This window comes from Pseudorasbora parva, chromosome 12 (genome assembly GCF_024679245.1).
Source record: "Pseudorasbora parva isolate DD20220531a chromosome 12, ASM2467924v1, whole genome shotgun sequence".
In the NCBI taxonomy this organism is placed as follows: domain Eukaryota; kingdom Metazoa; phylum Chordata; class Actinopteri; order Cypriniformes; family Gobionidae; genus Pseudorasbora; species Pseudorasbora parva.
Window position 1 is genome coordinate 38,503,091 of NC_090183.1, and position 20,951 is coordinate 38,524,041.

Here is a 20,951-nt window from a genome sequence, read left to right on the forward strand (position 1 = left end):
GAGACGGACCGATCGGACATCACAAAGACCCCATTATCTGACTGCGGTGTCTAAATTTGCGGTATACGTGAACAATATTCTTTCCCATCACCATTGTTGATTTGATCATTTTACCTATTTAGGCATAATATAACATACCAAATATATACAATTTAACAACGTCGTGCTGTTTGTGTTTGGTGCAATTTCTGAACAATTTACATGATTTGCCATGAGTTTTTTTTTTTGTTGATTTCTGGAAAACGATTTAAAGAGTAAGGTTTTTTTTTTTTAGGTTAAAACATGATAATCGAAAAAATTATAAATAAAATAAAAACCACAATAATTATTAATTGGTTCTGTATAAGTTATCAAATATGCTATAAAAACGGTGAAATAGCTCATGCCTAATTTTAGCAATCACGGTCTCTCTCTTTGACGTATTATCAAAAAAACAGCCAAAACAGCAATATCAAAGCTTCTAAGAGGTCATATCAATATCATGTGAGGTGCGATGCCATTGATGTTAAACATGAGTTAGCATCTTTGCCTGGCAAATCTTTTCTCAGGCATCTAATGATCCGGCTTCAAGTAACAGGCAAAATGAAAGTGCCAATAGTGAAGCCAGCAGGGTTCCCTTTACTAACAGCCTGTCAATCAAAAGTAATTGACAACAGGATGACAGATGCAGTCGAATGGAGGAGTGGGTCAAATAAAGAACTCATATGATGGGCTCAATATGTCTTTGTCTCTATTCTTGTTTCATTCAGGGGTCTTTTTTTTAACATGAGGGAGTGATTTGAAAAGGCTGACGCTTCCTTTGAAGCCAAACGTCGGCTGTTGGGTTGTTAACAAACAGAGACCATTTATTTTTGTAGTGCACACAAATACACGTATATATTCGCTCGGCCCTTAGCAGGAGAGAAAGCTTTTAGTCCCGCTTTCACACAGTCTGTACGATCAAAGTGGAGTCTTTCACAATAGCGACTGCTCTGTCATCAACAGCTAATGCAGAGAAACAGCCACTGTGGAATACAGTGAAAGGAGAAGACGAAGTGGCCACTCATTAGATTTACTGAAAGCACCCTCCACACACACACCATACAAACACCAAGTATGCATCCCTTAGTAGGCAAGGAAGTGCTAACAATGTGCTTGTACAATCGTCCTGGATGCTTTCATGCCCGAAATCCACAAAAAATACAGATTCCAGGGTTCTTTGCACGAGGAATTGAATAAATTAACATGTTTTAGTTTGTGCGATCCATTTAAAATCAACAAGAAACCCCCACTCTGGGACATATAATTCAGGATACAATTTGTTGATGGCTTTCAATTTCTGTGATAATGTATTTATGGGTGAACATTTACATAAGTATAAGCATGCGTTCTCGCTGTGATCTCAGAGGCCCCCTACTGGTATTCATCTACAGCCTCCCAGCGATATTGTGTCAGACATCCTAAAGCTGGAAGCGTTAGGATCACAAAACCCACAGGAAATTAAATCAGGGCTGACAACAATGTCAAACAGTAACACACTGCTCACGAGGACATACATGCTGCATGGCGTGGCACAGGAATATGTGATGAATAGAAACCAAAATGCATGTCAAACAAACTGAAAAATAATTACATATAATTTGTCAGTGTGTGTGTGGGCATGTTTTTGTGACATATGAGGATACAAATGTGTATAATGACATGGGTATGACACAGGTATTACAAGGAGAGGGTGAAATATAAGGACATTGGCCATGTCCCCACTTTTCAAAGTGCTTATAAATCAGACAAATTTTTTAGAAAGTAAAAATGCAGAATGTTTCCTGTGATGGATAGGTTTTGGGACAGGGGCAGTGTAAGGGGATAGAAAATACAGAGTACAGTATAAAAACCATTACGCCTATGGAATGTCCCCATATTTTACAAAAACAAATGTGTGTGTGTGTGTGTGTGTGTGTGTGTGTGTGTGTGTGTGTGTGTGTGTGTGTGTGTGTGTGTGTGTGTGTGTGTGTGTGTGTGTGCGTGTGTGTGTCAATAACCCACTTTCTACAAACCACCAGTGTAACTTTAGAACTTATGACACCAAATACACAACAATACATGAAAGCAACACTAATCTTTTTCTACCATGCCAAATAGATGGTCAGTGATTCACATACAACAGTGACAGTCTGCTCTGAAATGGAAAAGTTAGCTGCTCTAAATAGAGAAGATGGACTGAGTCCACACACCCTGTCACATGCAGATTCATAAACTGTCTGTCACACTCAATATGCTATCCTAACCAAAGTCACATAACTCAAGAATATGGACTACACAGCACCACAACACTCTCCAAAAATCAACTCAACATGACCATGAACATGTCCACTAAGATTCATGCGCGACACCACCTTGAAGTTATCATGCATTATTCATAAAATCCTTGAGATTAATTCCGACTTTCTGTGAGAGAAAGAGAGAGATCAGTTACCTGGCATACTTCATACAGGAGTTTGTATTGCTCTTGAGGCTTCTGTAGAGAACAGACCCTGCACCCCATCGTGGACAGATCAGACCATCTAGTTTTTCTCTTGGAGGAGAGCAGGAACTCAGTGCGCTCCCTTCCCTCCCTCTGTCTCTCTCTCTCTCCCTCTCTCTCGCTCTTGTCACATGTGGCTGCCCTCTTGACCATACACCTTATCTTTTATCTTCCTCCTCCTTCGTCAGATTTTCTAACTTCCTTTATTTTGTAAGATTTGCACAAGGTCCCCAGCACGCATTATCCTTCAGTATGAGTGTGTGCATGAAGGTCTGAGTCAGTCCCCCTCTCTGGATCCGTCTGCTTACACCGGCAACCCTCCACTACTTATGCACGCCCACTCATGCATATTAACCATGGTGTCATTGAATATTCATAAGGGGGCTGTCCTATAGTGCTGCTGTGTGTAAATGCTGAGTTGTAGTGTGTAGATGGTGTATTTAAGACTGCTCAAGCTGAATTCATTACTTGTTCCACCTGATTTTTAAACACAAAGGCATTATGCCAACAACGACTGTTGAATAGGGTATGATAACTGTGCATTCAAACAATTGTAAATGAAACAAAAGAGAATCACTCAAGTAAGATTGTCTTTTGTCCACTAATATTGAATTATAACATGACTTGACTTTTTCTGTGACCTTTGGCATACATGAGGAGGACTATAATAAAATAATTGGGGCAATCCTCTTTTTCTCTGCTAATAAGTGGGCTGATGACCAAGCAAACAAATCTAAAGACCGAACGTCTCCTTTCACTTCAATGACCAGGCTGATGTGACGGATGCAAAGCGACACGGTGCTCTTGGTTCCACGCTAATGCGCGAGTTGCCCTTTACGGCACCATAGCTGACAACAGGGCAGTGAAGACCTGGCATCGGCCATGTCCAACACTGTGGTGCCATTCAGCCAACCAAACATAAGTGCCAATTAGAGGAATGTTGAACCGTGCTGGGGCAGTGTCCCTTATTCACGCAAGGGGATCTATGATAGAATTTCATTCACTAATGGGGAATTGTTATACTACAGGTTGCTAGTACGCAATCTTACTCGACAAACGGATCATTTGCATAAAGTTAAACTCTACACTCAACACTAGTTGCATTTACATGGAGCACTGTAATCGGTTTAAAAGTCCAATCCGAATAAAAATGCTTCATATAAAATACCTCAATCGGAATAAAAATGCCCAAACCGAATGAAATTGTAATGGTTTGAGAGGGGTGGGATAAACCTTTTCATGAACCGATCAAACGAAACATTTAAAGGGGTACTTCAGCGCTGGGAAGATGAATCTGTATTTAAACTGGGTCATTTTATATAGTAGAAATGTGAAATTATTTTTGAATTTGGTGCTTTCTAGACTGAGAAAAGACAGAAAATGTATTTTTGTCTCATGGAGATGAAAGACTACAATTCCCAGAATGCTTCGCTGCCCTTTGAGGCCATTCCCAAAGCCACCGCTATTGGATTACAATGACTGAGTTCAGGAAGTACAATTAAATACTGAACGTGTCTTCAATATAACGATCGAGTTGCCGCGTGAGTCTCACAGCAGACTCAGATTAGGAGTCAGATTACATTTAACGTCATAAATGAGTTGATGAGCTCTCGTGATGAGAGCTGAGGTAATCGCGACCACATTCGCGGCATGCATTCACAACGCGTTTTCAGTTCATGCCTTTGGAAGTTAACTTTCATAGAAATTAATTTGAGAAGTTAAAACACTTACATTGCTCAGCATCCGTTTAAATTAATGCCTGTAGCTGAGCTGTGCTGTAAGTGTGATCTCCATTCCCCATGCACAAGTTGAAAACATGCGGAAATGGCTCCCTCTGCTGGCTGTAGTCTTTAGCCTCTGGGCAAACAATTTTCCAGAAATAAAATGCATAAATCTCTCGTCTCAGGGGGATATAAGAGGGAGGAGCACGGTCATTTGAATATACTCCAGGGTACCTACTGATACAAAGCCATATGTTAATCGCTAAAGTAACCCTTTAAACATGTAAACGAGCTGACCTCATCTTGACAGCGTTTGCCCAGGCACTTTTTACTTCAACTGCACCTGACAGAAGAATTAATTTTTTCAGAGATGATTACACTACACAATAAAAAAATAGCTTTTATAAAACAGTATACGTCCTGGTGGCCGTTGAGAGTTGCTATGGAATCCGCGAACACATTCAGCTGCTGGAGAGGAGAGCCGACATTTCTGATGCGGCAGACAAACTGCTCTGTGATGATTGCGATTGAAAGTCAGCACATGTAAACCCCAGATCGGTTTAGATAACGTCTCATGTAAACAGTCCACAAAATCTTTTAATCAGAATTATTTTAATCGGAATGACAAAAAATTGTGCATGTAAACGTGGCTATTGTCACTTATTGTTGCCTATTCTGGTTGAAAATGAATGACTGCCGGCACACTAAAAAAATATTGTTGGTTTAACATAAAGGGTTAGTTCACCCCAAAATAATATTTATTTTATTAATGACTCACTCCAATGTCGTTCCACACCCGTAAGACCTCCGTTCATCTTTGGAACACAGTTTAAGATATTTTAGATTTAGTCCGAGGCCTTTCTGTCCGTTGAATGTAAGTGTATGCACACTCGCTGTCCACGTCCAGAAGGTAATGAAAACATCATCAAAGTAGTCCATATGTGACATCAGTTGGTTAGTTAGACTCTTTTGAAGCGTCGACAATACATTCTGGTCCAAAAATAACAAAAAATATGACTTTTTTCAGCATTGTCTTCTCTTCCGTGTTCCTCAAATAAAGAATCAAACGGTCATGATTCAAGATTCGGATGGCGTGTCAAACTGGCAAACTGCTGAAACCACGTGACACTGGCGATACGAATCACGAATCAATCTGCTGATTCGCGACCGTTTGATTCTTTATTTGAGGGTTGAAAATAAATGCGAAAGAGAAGACAATGCTGAATAAAGTCATTTTTTTCTTACTTTTGGACCAAAATGTATTGTCGACACTTCAAAAGAGTCTAACTAACCAACGGATGTCACATATGGACTACTTTGATAATGTTTTCATTACCTTCTGGACGTGGACAGCAAGTGGGCATACACTTACATTCAACGGACAGAAAGGCCTCGGACTAAATCTAAAATATCTTAAACTGTGTCTGAGGATGAACGGAGGTCTTACGGGTGTGGAACGACATTGGGGTGAATCATTAATGAAAGAAATTTCATTTTTGGGTGAAACAACCCTTTAAAAAAGTAAGTTACCTGGTTGCCTTAAAATTTCGAGATCATTGGAATAAAAAAAGTGTAGTCAATTAATAGAAACTAAAAATATTATGTTATCTGCACCACATTAGTTATCTAAGTTGATTTGACAAAAGAAAAAAAGTTGTGATGAGTAATCAAGTAATCCAGTGGCGCCCCTTCGGAACAAGTCCAGACCAAACTTCAAAAGACAATCCGATTCATACAAAATAAATATGTAATTAGCTTTAAAATGATACAACTGAATTTAAGCATCACAAGTTTGTACAGTATGAAAAATGTATATTATTAATTAAGATTTGATAAAGATTTAGTTTATCAGTTTATCAATAAATTCAGTTTATCAATAAATATCCAATATCATCCAACTTTGGCCGATGTATTGTGCATCTCTATAGGTCAAAAACACAAGAGTTGATATTAATGGGTATTTCAAATGCAAGTCGGATTAAATAGAGCATGTAACTCCTTCATGGCATGACAGATGAATGTCTGTCCACATTCCATATATGTCTTTGTATTATCATAAACACATTGTGCAGTCCAAAGATATTGAGAATGGCTTGCTTTGTTGTATATTCAGGGTTATCAGGTAAGAAAATATTATTTCAGACGGGAGTTTAAGCTGCCTCTGCCCTGTATGAGCTATCATCTCATTGACCGGGAATGTCATGAGGGACCAGCACAGGAAGGTAGTTGGCATGGACCATCCTTTCCTACCAGTCTCTGAGAGAGGAACTAGGATGAGAACTGAAGTGTTTCTATGTATGTTTATGTTTATTCTGGTGGCAGTGGTGGGATTTCCTCAGACCAGATGTTTCCATATGATACTTAAATGTTAGAGTTTCCTGCCATTTCAAAGTCTAGCTCCATAGGATCATTCCACTTCCAATGTTCACTTCATCCCTGGACCGCCCTGTTGTCCTCTCTCAATGCAAGCGCAATCCCTTTCCAACATCTCTGGCGTTGGAATGATTGACAGTCCTGAACGTTTGAGATCAAATGATGTTATCAAAGCTCCTGGAGAAAACAAAGGACAAAAGGGCATCATGCAGAGCAGATGAGAAGGGTTTGGTTTATTTGAAGGCATGGTATCATCATTTTGAACGTCTTTCTTTCTTTTCATCATCTTCGTGCTTCTATCTCCAGTCCCTAGAGGCATTGTTTGGCCTTGATAGGAGTGTGTAAGGATTAGCCTCTGACCTGCTTAAGGCTGAAATGATCGAAGAGATTTACAGACTCTCGATTGATCTCACCTCCAGCAAGATGACAATATAGGCACGACTCTAATACATTTGGACTTGTACACTAGCACACATAGAACAACGACAATGGAAATCACACACACACACACGTTTGTTTTTGTGACATATGGGGACATTCCATAGGCATAATGGTTTTTATACTATATAAACTGTATTTTCTATCCCCTTACACTGCCCCTGCCCCTAAACCTACCCATCACAGGAAACATTCTGCATTTTTACTTTCTAAAAAAACCTCATCCTGTATGATTTATAAGCACTTTGAAAAATGAGGACATGGCCAATGTCTTCATAAGTCACCCTCTCCTTCTAATACCTGTGTCATACCCATGTCATTATACACATTTGTGTCCTCATATGTCACAAAACATGCCCCCCCCCAAACACACACACACACACACACACACACACACACACACACACACACACACACACACACACACACACACACACACACACACACACACACACACACACACACGTTGTGACATATGGGGACATTCAATAGGTGAAATGGTTTTTATACTGTACAAACTGTATTTTCTATCCCCTTACACTGCCCATGCCCCTAAACGTACCCATCACAGGAAACATTCTGCATTTTTACTTTCTAAAAAAAAATCATCCTGTATGATTTATAAGCATTTTTAAAAGCATTTATAAGCATTCGTCCTCATATTTAACCCTCTCCTTGTAATAACCATGTCATTATACACATTTGTGTCCTCATATTCACACACACACGCACACACGCACACACGCACACACGCACACACGCACACACGCACACACGCACACACGCACACACACACACACACACACACACACACACACACACACACACACACACACACACACACACACACACACACACACACACACACACACACACACACACACACACTTTTGATCCTTAAATTCTGTAAGTAAAGGACAGATAAATAAAAGAAGAAAAAAATTGGTCATTAGTGAAAGTAGGACTCCTGTTGCCTTAGCCAAACAAAAGAAGCAGCCCAAGTCACAGATAATGATGTTTCTCGGGGTGTCACGAGCCACATGGGAGCTGGAGGAAGGGCCAGAGAGGAGGTGAGTTGACGGGAGGGGGCGGCGGTTACATCAACCCCACTTTAATTAAGACAACACCGGCAATGGGAGAGCAGTGTCGTCCTGCTCAGGGTCTAAGCTCTGATGCAAACATTTATATTCATCCCCTGTTCCTCCAGATGTCTCGCTGTGGCCCCATTGGACCTGGTTTAACAGTTGTCTCTGTTGATGTTTTAACAGCCACAACAGGGGGGCAAGGATCTTAGTAGCATGAATTCTTTGTTTAAAAACCACACTTTGAATCCAGCTCTAAGGAGGTACTTGCATTCATTTCAGGTAGAATTTTGGTCATTATTGTATTCTTTAAAATTGCTTTATATGACATTTAATATAAAGTGAACTGTAATAAAAACAGCAAATATACATAGGCAATAGATGTATAGGGACTACAGTATCTCACAATGCAAACCTCAATAACGATGACAATCAAGATCATTACACAACCACACAATAATCAACTACCATTAAGTGACTAAATCAATAACATCCGAGTAAATGGCAGCAAAATAACTATAACAGTAACCATAAGGGCTGAGTTAAAAATATAGATTTCTCAACTCTATTCGATTCTTATTTTAAAGAACTGATATTGATTCTTAAATCCTCAGAATCAATCTTATATTCTATGCTGTTTTTAGTTGAGGAAATAAAATAGTGTAGTTTACCTCCGTCTGCCCAGCCCTAGTAATCGCATTATTTATTTATGTCGCAATGCATGCTGGTAACTCTCAAACCTTTAACAAATCAGCAACAATGTTTATTATTGAATTGTTCACATTCTATAAGACTGATGGTGGAATGGGAAAATGTTGTTGGTCTAACATGTTTATGTGGATTCAGAAGTAATTCATATAACTTATAAACTCACAAAAAGTCTCAACAGAAACGACTTTATTTCTCACTGACAGTAGATGGCAAGCTGTATCTCCCAGCACCTTGTGCTGGAGATCAGAGGTCAGCCCAGGTTTGTTTGGGAGTTAATGGAGCTGTGCCCCGACATTTGTGATGTACCGCTAGGCTAAATGTCACACTATCACTCTCCCTATCGGACAGTTTAAGCTCTGTAAGGGAGAGAGAGGGGGAGGAAAGGACGCCACAGTGACGGACAGACATAAGATGATGAGGACATTTCAAAGAGAAATGAAAGAGAAATATGTGGAATACGAGATAATGTACATTATCGCGAAATAAAACTGAACCAAAACTAAAATTGTTGACTAGACACCCCCTCAAAGCGTCATAAATATATTGTGAACGAAGTGCCTCATACAGTTTTGACCATCTTTGCTTGTTTGCAATGCAATGTCTGTTAGTGTGCATTGTCATTGGAAATTTTTTGATGGTCATATATATACACACACACACACACACAGACAGACAGACAGACAGACAGACAGACAGACAGACAGACAGACATGCGCACACACACACACACACACACACACACACACACACACACACACACACACACGAACGAGAGAGAGAGAGAGAGAGAGAGAGAGAGAGAGAGAGAGAGAGAGAGAGAGAGAGAGAGAGAGAGAGAGAGAGAGAGAGAGAGAGAGAGAGAGAGAGTGAGAGAGAGAGAGAGAGAGAGAGAGAGAAAGCAAATACTATCTTAAGAAGCCATCAAGATATCTCACAGCGCAGGCACAAAAGCACACACCTGAAACTATTAGACACCGCAACCATTTGGAAGGATTTTTCCAGTGACAAAGCCAGAAAAAGTCCTAAAATGGGGTCGAGGACTCATAATAAATGAACAACTGATAGTGAAAAGCTGTCAGACTCCACGCTGAGAGGATAAAAACGGATTTAGATGTGAATAAATTGGCAGAGGTGATGACAGAGGTGGGACTTAACTGAGGTAAGTTCTTTCTTAGCCTCTGACTGGCACATCTAATATGTCTTCGGCCCTGGCTGGATTCCAGCGAGCAGTCATCTGCCCTCGCCGGTACAAAGCGGAATTAACGACTATAATAAGGGCATTAAAATCAGGGCCTAACCTTTGCCACAATAAAACCTCCTCACTCGCAAACCCAAGCCTAATAAAACAATATTTACGGTTCATTATCTAAATGCCATGACATTCCTTTACGGAGCAAACTCCCAGTGCTTGTCACCACCACTATTAGACAGGATATTAAAAGATTTCATATTCAGCTCGTGGCTCTTAGGGGCTGGGAGTGAGTTTTATCAAGCGTTTGACAAAAGCACAGCTGCTTCTCGATCAGTGTGGCAGTATTTTAGAGTCACTTAATCTGATGATTTGGCAGAATCAACATCTGATCTTAAATTAGCACAGGCATGATCTGTAGCTGTTGAATGAGGTGATGAATTTAGACCTTTGCATGACAATCAGTGGTCCTTATTAGAGTCTGCTATTTTAATTAAGCTTATGCTTTACCCAGTGACTTACAAATAGGCAAAAACACAAGCAATTTGTAATTAAGGAGCCATTGATCATAGTTTAAATATCCCAAACGGGACAGCAGGGCCCATTGAGGTTACACAAAAACCTTGTCAACATCTGAACAAACCCTGTCAGAGATGATTACATAGAAAAAAAGAAGAAGAAAATAATCTGTTTAGTCTTCCAAGCATTTATGCACTGCAAGCCGATCAGGGAATTTCTAAGAGATACGTCCTCTACTACAGGCTTTTGGGATTACCTCTAACATGCCCTGTATTTCTATTCTGATTACTTATAGGATAAAAAAATTAATAAAATGAAAAGCCAGATGCTGTCTTTTAGGAGCTGTATGGGTGAACGGGGTGCTGAGACATGACTACATACAATAATGTACCATTTTCACCTTTATGCTTGAGGGCACCACTATAAAAAAAAAAAAACTAATCTGTAGTATTGTGGCACCCAAACCTAAAATTATTGGTAGCCCAGAGCTATTTTTTAAATAGTGGCATTGTACTAACATATTCGGGCGAATTTTGACTTTAACTTCCATTTTACGTATGACAGCTACTAGCAATCACCAAGTTAAGTGGTCTAAATCTATTCATATATGTATATATATCATCTGTGGAAGATGTAGGACGATAAAATGTTCGTCCTACCATTGCATCAAGTCCAAATAACGATGTCCTACCTGCCTGTTAACATATGTATTTTTAAATCACACATCATCAGTGCACCTGGAGTTAGACAGACACCGAGCACCACAACCAAAACAGCAGCCACCTTTTATCCACAACTTTCCTGCAAGTCTTAGTGGGCGTCGCCATGACACTCGATACTTCCGGTTGACGGTATCTCAGTTCCGGTTTAGCACACATAACAGTTATGCTGCGTTCACACCAGACGTGAGTGACGCGGATAAAAAGTGTAATTCGCACGAAGTTGGACGCGTAAACATTTTGAATCCATTCGCTTCATTCACTACACAACAGACGCAAATTTGCGTGATGGGAGGGGCTTCTGCCAGGCAGCGGCAGTCGTCAGAAGGACGAACCGAGTTAAGGCTGCTCTCGCCGGGGTTAATGAGCGCTGAGCGTCTGGGACTTACACCTCCGAAACCTTGCTTACAAAAACCATGCAACATAAACTGACCCGTTTGACATGTTGCCTAGCGCCCTACGCACTCCATTCAATGCCCAACGAGCTTCAAATAAACTCAAGAATTGTGATGTAGAAGTAATATTTGTAATTGTTGAAATGTTGTTCATGTCAGACATTGTCAGTAGACTTTTTTTTTAATCAACATGAAAATAGATGCATAAACTTCAATGAATTTAAGTGCATTGTAATAAAAATTAACATTTCATTGCTGTAAATGTGATTATTGAGTTTATATATTAGTTTAACCTATTTAAAATACTGCAGTAAAACTGTATAATTTTTTGCAAAGGGTATGTTTATTGTTTTCAATAATTTACAGATTTAATGTGTAGCACGACCGCTCTAACAGCCTAACGTTACTATCCAAATAGAGACCTGCACTCCCGCGGGACCCAGCACAACCGAGTGCGGCGCGGGATAATATTTGATGGGTGAATGCGGATGCTGGTGAACATAATAAATAACTAGAAACAAATAAACCTTTATTTATAATAAAGTAAAATTGATTTACAGGCGCATGGACGGAAGGTAACTCTCGCATGGTTCATAGGAACAGCCAAGCTGGCCTACCACACAGTGGCAAAATGTCTGCGCTGCATAACTCAGGTGAACCGCTTAGATATTAGTAAGTTCTTGTAAGATAGTCCGATCCATGCGACCATTTGGGACATGTGATAATTTTGCCTGAAGCGTTGTTATAAAAGTCTACTCCTGAATCCTGATAATACAACCAACCTTTAGCTGATAACAGTACAGACTAACGTAAACCGGAAGTTCGTTACCGGCTTGTTCCACATTGCCATAGCGTTCATGCGAAAGGTCAGAGTTGGGGAAAGTTGTCGATAGTTCCTCCTGAACCAAAACAACAAGCTCATTATGCATCACGCCACAACTACTGACATGTGGAAGAGATGTAAACCCGTGACGTTACACACGGTTTGTGACTCGAATTTATGCGTTCTAATGGCAACACTATCAATGCTGAAATGAATCTGCAGCAGTCAGGTGGTACAGGTCAGAGCACTAAGATCTTTATGTTCATTATGCTTTGAGACATGAGGTAGTTTAACAGCGTCTCTTGTGACTCTTTTGTTTGCTCCCTGCTGTACGCGTTCATGTGTTTGGAAGGAGGTGTGGCTTTGTAGACGCTCCGAAGGGAGGGTGGGATCTTATATTTTAATGCTAGCTCACTATTGCTAGCTCTAAAAATACCTCCCATTTTTTAAAGATATGTTTGCAATAACACATTTGTGATGGTATATCGCAGTGTTTATTATAAACAATGTATCCATGCACATCATTATTTTTAAGGAATTAATTTGCCCTTGTAATCTTTAATCAAAAACATTAACAATAACTCCTCCCCCTCGCAACATCATCTCTTCTCTGAACCGGTGTGCACTGACACAAAGGCTGGCCGATAATCCTCTCTCAAGTAATCTGTCACTCACATCAGATTGTAGCAGTTGGCCAATCATATCCTCACGGACAAAATCAAGTCCCTCCCAGCTTTTTCCTCATCCAGGGAAGTCGTTTCACTCGTATATGTCACAATAGAGAAAAAAAGTTGATCGCAATTTTAAAAATCATACTGAACATAAATGCTCCAACAGGGTCTACAAAGTCCCGCTCACTTTGTGCTATCCCAATTCCTTTTTTTTCCCCAGACACATCCAGACAATACAAATCTTGTTAGTGAGTCGTTTCAAATCGGATAACATGTCAAAGTGTAATCAGATAACAATCAAAGTGCAATTTATCAAATCTTCACCCCGGATTTACCTCTCTGCATTGAAACGCAGTCGTCTAGGGGTTTAGACTGTGGTCTCTAATCATTTTAGCATTCATGAAAAGTTCATTTGTAACAATTTCCATTATTTAATGTCTTAATTTCCAAATGGTTGGCCAATATTGACTTTTTAAGAACATGCATACATACATAAGGATAATGTTTTTTGTTGAGTCAAATGTATTCTAAATCATTACTAGATATTTGTAATAATAATTAAAAAAAAAAAAACTTCCAGACCTTATTAATATATGAGTGCTAATGATGTGAAACTGTGTGTGGCAAAAAAAACTAACAAGTGCTTTGAAGACGGTTTTCAAAAGCAGAAACACGGCGACAAATGCTGATCAATACTGTCATTTAGGCGCTTTTGAGTGTATGTGTTGTTTCTTTCAAATGTCTTTAAGAGAAAACCACCAGCAACAAAGAGCTGGTTTTCCCATTAGTGAACGCCGTAGTGTTCCCTTACTCCAGGGTTATTAGCGTGGCTCTAATTCCCTAAGAGCTGTTGTCCCCACACAGAGCTGCCTGTTTGTTTGAAGATAATTTTACCCTAGTCTTCACATAGCCCCTCTTTTCTGGCTGAGAAGGGGGGGAAATGGTTGTCAGAGGCTTTTAAAAAGACCCAAAGTCCTATAATTTTCATCCAATTCAAACTTCATTTGTGCTGAAGTACTCCGCAAATGCTGTCATTATGGCATACAATACTATGGCTCAGTTTGGGGGGCATCAGAGTCCATTAAGCAGGGGAACAGAGGAGTGTCTTAACCATTGACTGCCTGACAAAATAAGAGAAGGAGAGAGAGAGAGAGAGAGAGAGAGAGAGAGAGAGAGAGAGAGAGAGAGAGAGAGAGAGAGAGAGAGATGAGTGTTTTGCAAATAGAAAAATGAGCATCTCCACCAGCCAATCTGTGTCACACAGTTGCTAACACATACACAAACAGTTCAAATCCTAATGAATTCTAACCTCTCTGTCCATGTCCCACCAAACTGACACCTCCTAATAAGTGCGTTAACATATAAAACATTTTTAGTTGTATATATTATGTAATGTATGCGTTTATATACATACATACATACATACATACATACATACATACATATTCACATGAGCACACGCAGACACGCATTTTCTGACATATGGGGACATTCAATAGGTGTAATGGTCTTTATACCATACAAACCGTATTTTCTATCCCCTTACACTGCCCTTGCCCCTAAACCTACCATCACAGGAAACATTCTGCATTTTTACTTTCTAAAAAAAAATTAATCCTGTATGATTTTTGCATTTTGCATTTTGAAAAGCATTTTGAAATGTGGGGACATTGCCAATATCCTCATATTTCACCCTCTCCTTGTAATACCTGTGTCATACCCATGTCATTATACACAAAAAGCTGGGTTGTTTTAACCCAATGTTGGGTCAAATATGGACTAACCCAGCAATTGTTTTTTTTTAACCGAACGATTGAGTTGTTTTAAGCCTGTGGTTGGGTTAAATATTTGCTTAAGACTACGCAATCGCTGGGATAAAATAACCCAATTGCTGGGTTAGTCCATATTTGACCCAACATTGGGTTGCTTTTTACCCAGAATTTTTTAGAGTGTACACATTTGTGTCCTCATATGTCACAAAAACATGCTCACACATACACACACGCACACACACAAATAACAATCAAACTTTTATGTTAGATGCGATACATAGTAATTAATCACTCTGACAGCACTAATCTTAATATAGATTATATTCATTTCTTACATATATAAAATATCATATTAAAGGTAAATGTATAAAGGTAATGTGTTATAATATTTACCAGTATTATTTATTAAATAAAAAAATACACAATGGTAAATAAAACAGTAAAATATATTGTATTATTAATATGTGATAGTTGGGTTGAAAATGGACCATTCCATTTTGAATGGGTCCATTCACTGCGTTCAAACCACCCAATTTCTGGGTTTGTCCATTTTCAACCCAACTTGGGTTGATTTTAACCCAGCATTTTTTAGAGTGTAAGTACTGAATTTTACAAAAAACTTTTTTTTATGCATCAAGTTTAAATTTGCAAAACATTGGCAAAGCAAATGTAGTCTTTTTTAAAAACTAATATTAACAAAATGGACTGAGAGAAAGAGAAATAGCCAGAGAAAACTTAACTTTTACCCATAAGCCATCAAAGACTTTCAGTTCAAGGCAGTTTAAGAGACGGCTCCTCACGTAACCCGGTCTCTCTGTAATATTAATCACTGCTTCTCTCTCTGACTTTGCCTTATCTAATGGAGTCATAGTCAGTGAGGCATATCCTCTCTCTTCTGACTGCTTTTTCTGTCACATGTTTTCAATTACTATTGCCAGAACACACAAAGAGAACCAGTGCCATAATTCAATAAGGACACAAAGAGAAGAGGGCAGGAAGAGCCCCCCTCATTGTCACCGTAACGGGTGAGTGACAGTGGCCGTTCTGCATCTTTCTCCCTGAAACCATAACAATGAATTCTAACTTTGTACCCGCCATTCAAATGTTGACACTGGGACCTCACAGGGCCTTCAGGGGTTGTGTTATATGCAAGAGTGTGTGTGTGGATGTGGGATGGGGCGGAGAGAAAGGGTCTTTGACCGTGGCCCTCTAAAACAGCTGGCTTTTCAAAAAAACAATACACACTTGGCAGCTGATTCACAGATCTCACATATAATGATGCAGAACAAAATGAGGCATGTACAATTATTGGTGCACAACACATATTACGTTAAGCTCTACACTTTAATTCATATATCATGCTAAATTGCCCGAATCAAATTAGCTCCTACACATATATTTAGCTCGAGGTTGTATTTATGAAATAAAGCTATATTAGTGAACTGAACCTTTAACTCAAGTCTGTAGAAATAAAGTGTTGAAGCAAAAGCCTGTTCCCATCTAGTCTGATGCAAAGTGAAAATACATTATGTAGCTACTACAAACTATGGCAATTTTTTTCCAGGTATTTAAACAAATTGTTCAGCATCTAAAGAAAAGTATTTGAATTATCATAGTATGTAATGAAAAATAAAGGTTATTTTTTAGCATACATAGTTCCATGAAAAGCCTTTAATATAAATGGAAACTTTCAATAGGACAAAATGTATTTTTCTAATGGAAAAGGTTCTTTCGATTATTAATATTCTTCACACTCAAGAAAAGTAAGGTTTTTCTATGGCATTGCTGTCAAATCCCACTTTGGAACATTTATTTTTAAAGGCACAATATGTAATGTTTCAGCATTAAAAATATAAAAGATCACTATATCTATGTTATATATTTTTTAAAGTTGTGTGTTTACATTATCCTGACAGTTCCAATTAACTTCTAAATCCAGAGAAATTAATATTTTAATTCGAAGACACGGACCGTGTCTTTATTTCCGTTATGTCGCCCGTCTTTCACGTCATATCCACGTTTGCGTCTTGCTTCCTGCGGAACTCGGCGGAACCGCCAAACTCAAAGAGGAACACTGACAGTATAAGGGGAACACCCGTATAAAAAAGTCTGTATGATAATGGATCATGACTACTCTTTGCCTGTACGTTTTGCCAGCTCAACAAAGCGCAAACGTACGGGTGAAAGAAATGACCCGAGAAGATTTTGGGACAGTAGAAGAAGCAAGAGACGTGTAAACCTTGGAGAAGCCTTTGAAAGATGGAGAAATCTTCGTGACAAGCTCGGACTGCAGAGAGATGCTGATCTCGCTTGCGTTTTAATAAACAGGTCATTTAAGTAACCATTCAGCTAACATAGTAATCATATAATCATAACATGCTGTATGTTTGCATATTGCATAGCGATCTTGACCACATTGAGACGCGTTTAGCTGAATACGTATACATTTTGTATTGTATCGGCTTTTCAAACAGGCGGATTCTGTGTTTTTGGAGACTGAAACAGCTATTTTTTTAAAAACTGATTCAAAAGTATATTTCTATCCGTATATTTGGTGACACGATGATGTCATGTGTAAAACGCAGATGGACTAGCTATTATTGGTTTTATATGTAGCTGGAGAAAGTAACGTTAGCTTCATAAGGTAATATGCCACTATCTTGGTCAATTAATATAAGGTTATCGTCACTTTTATCATATGTTAATACTAGCTACATATAATATTGATTTAATAATGATCTACTTATTCATATATCTCTGAGTTCCAAAATAAATGTTTATTAGAATGATTGATGAACGTGGGGAGCGACACAGCGCGTGTTCCAATGAACAACGTATTGCTGGTGCTGGTTCTCTCATTTACTGTTTTATGTTGGTAATGATAAACTAAATTGAAATGTATTTCCTTATTGAACAGTTGATATACAGAATGTTCGACAATCGCGGATGCCATGTCAACATATCTATAATTTGAGTAACTCAAATTATGATGCGCGGTTAATATGTCAACATAGCCTACCAACTTATAGGTATGTTGACATAGCGACCGCCCGCACAACATTCTGACTCGCACATTATCTAACGTTACTGATAAGTTTGTTAAGTAACGGTAGCTCGCTGCTATTTCATTAGATTGACATTACATAACGTGAAAAGCCGCAACTATACTTAACAATAATAGAGATGTAATATAACAATTACCTTGTCAGTGAACATGTTTTCTGCTGGAGATGCCAGATTCGCTTGTTGACAGTGACAATGACAACAACTCCCATGAGCCCACGCACTTTCCCAACGTCATCAAAGTACGTCTGTTGTTATTATTTTGAATGAGTGACCCCTAGTGGCCAAAAGTTGCATACGGCACGTTTAAAGCTGTAGTAGGTAACCTTTGTAAAAATTTATTTACATATTTGTTAAAACTGGCATTATGTCCTGACAGTAGAATATGAGACAGATAATCTGTGAAAAAAAAAAATCAAGCTCCTCCAGCTCCTTCCAGTGGTGCTATTGCCATTTGCAGAAATACACCGCTCCCGGTAAGAAACAACCAATCATATCCAGGAGGAGTGTCTTAGCAGAGTCAATCAAGCTCGTGTGTGTGCTGATCACACCCCTCTCGTGCATTGCGCATACAGTCAGGCATTCAAAACCAAGATTACCGGTGTGCTGCAGCTTTGCTTATGGTGGACAAACAATCCAAACCAATTCCAAAAAGCCAATTCCTCGAGTGGCACCTTCTCATAAAATAAAGACGCATAAACGGAAAAATACAGATGGCGATGATAAAAAAGGTGGGTGTAAATTGACTCATTGAGCCCACTGAGTGTCAAAACCGTTTTGACAAAAAATTTGGTAGAAATTGTTAGACCCAGTATATCAATTTGGATGTTCTGAATGATCTAACAGGCGTATGAATAGAGCAGAAAAGTAAACTGGTCAAATCATAATGCCTAAGGATCAATGAAAAAACAAACAAAACAGTACGGTACAAAATACAAAATAGTATGGGGTCCATCATACTATTGATTCAGAAAGGATACAGTGTGTTTACACTGTCCTAAACAAACCTGATTCATTTGTTTCATCAAATTCCCCCATCCTCTTTTTCTTTCTTTGTTTTTTTCTCACTCTCTCTCAGTGGGGAGTGAGGAGTGCTGTTCTGTTCAGTAGTATTAGTGTCTCTGGCGTGATGGAGATTCATTACTAAGAACTCTACTTTGATGATTTTTCACAGCTCACCAAACATCAGTCCCCTAATTTGACAAACAGGTGAGCAGTGATCTCTCTCTCTCACACACTCTCTAACACACACACACAAACTCTCACACACACAGACAATTTTCAAAACTGAAACTGAACACAACTGCCTCTTAAACATCTACAAACTCTCAAGTCTTAGTTAAGCTCAAGTCCACAAAAAAGGCCATAAGAAAACCAATATCCTTCAACAAAGGTATTGTCAATATAGCAGAACCAAAATAGTGTTAATTAAAATAAAACCGTCTTGCGCTGGATCTGCTGTTTCGGCCGCAGTCATGACCTCATCTCATAAATCAAACAACTTGCGAATCTCAATTGCCCACTCTCAATCCACATAAAGTAGCCTTGTTCACCATTGGGTAGAGTAAAGGCAAAGCACACAAGATATAGTACTTTAAATGGCCTTGCCAATATTGCTACTTTATAGCAGAAACAAACTGCTGCAGAAAAAGTTAGGTGCCATGCAAAATGTATTGTGTAATTGAATTACTTGTCACAAATGAATTGGAGTAAAAATTTACTTATTCAAAAATGTAGTCAAGCAAAGAGTTAAAGGTCCCGTTCTTCGCATGTTTTCAAAGCTTTGATTATGTTTACAGTGTGCAATATAACATGAGTTCATGTTTCGCGTGTAAAAAAAACACAGTATTTTTCACACAATTGACTTATCTGTACAGCGCTGTTTCCTCGGTCCTAAAACGGCCTGATGATTTCCTTGTTCTATGAAGTCCCTCCTTCAAAAACACGTAACAAGTTGCGATTGGGCCAGCGCTTCCCGTGTTGTGATTGGACAGCAGCTTAGCGCACTTTGCCCGGAAAGGTCCCGCCTCTTACCATAACGGGGAGATGCAAGCGCTGAATGCGCGCTCTTCTCCACGCGAGAGAGCAACAAGACCACGCCCCCTATTTTGCGTGTTCTTGTGGGCGGAGGATTAGTCAACAAACGGTTCTAGTGACGTCATTACATCCCTGCACTTCCTGCTGTAGTCCAAACCGGCCATTCGCTGTAGGCTTTGAAATAGAACTTTTGTTAAATAAAATATCTCGCTTGGCATTGAACTTGCCACTGCTTAACAGAGAACTTAAGCTGCTCATCATTGTTCACCAACAAACACAACAGTGAAAAAAAACATAGAAATGTCACAATAAGGGCTTCAATCAAACCTGAGAACATATACCTTTATAATAAACTAAAAGAAAGCCTCGCTGCGGCTGTCATTGGTATGCAAGCGAGAGCCTAAAAGACTCCCTTGCAGCCTTTATGTCTTTAGGAATATGGAGAGAGAGAGAGAGAGAGAGAGAGAGAGAGAGAGAGAGAGAGAGAGAGAGAGAGAGAGAGAGAGAGAGAGAGAGAGAGAGAGAGAGAGAGAGAGAGAGATTTTTGTTGGTCTGTAATGCGATTATCATGACGGCTTCACTGTAGAACCAGGTTAGGCAAAATGGCAGGTTCAGCCATCATGAACCGACCAGTGCATTAGCAAAAAAAGAGGTTCAGCTAAACAACAGAGATTAACTCAAGATTATGTTACAAATCCCGACGGGTTGACTTGTGGTTTAATGCACTGATTTCCATTTACCGCATACACTGCTCTCTCTGTACCGAAATTTTAGAACTTTGTGATGCATACAACTTGACTTAAATCTTGGTTTCATCAATGAACACTTCACATGCAATGAACTAACACAAAGAAGAATGAATGGGCATGTCATTATCAATACTTGTATATGATTTGTCTATCAATTCAATATCAAACAGAAGCTATTGCAGAGCACAT

The 20,951-nt window shown here is 39.2% G+C and overlaps 1 protein-coding gene across 5 annotated transcripts in view; it reads right to left on the reverse strand.

Annotated features, from left to right (window-relative positions):
* Positions 1-20,951, reverse strand: part of pdzrn3b (PDZ domain containing RING finger 3b) — a 115,931-nt gene that overhangs the window by 22,480 nt on the left and 72,500 nt on the right. The window contains exon 1 of one of the 5 annotated variants that reach the window (XM_067460226.1): positions 2,453-2,794. The exons of the other annotated variants lie outside the window; for them this stretch is intronic. Coding sequence (XP_067316327.1) covers positions 2,453-2,653 — 201 coding nt within the window. The 5' untranslated portion in view covers positions 2,654-2,794. Of the gene's footprint in view, positions 1-2,452; positions 2,795-20,951 lie in introns of those variants that run through there. 5 annotated transcript variants of the gene reach the window in all.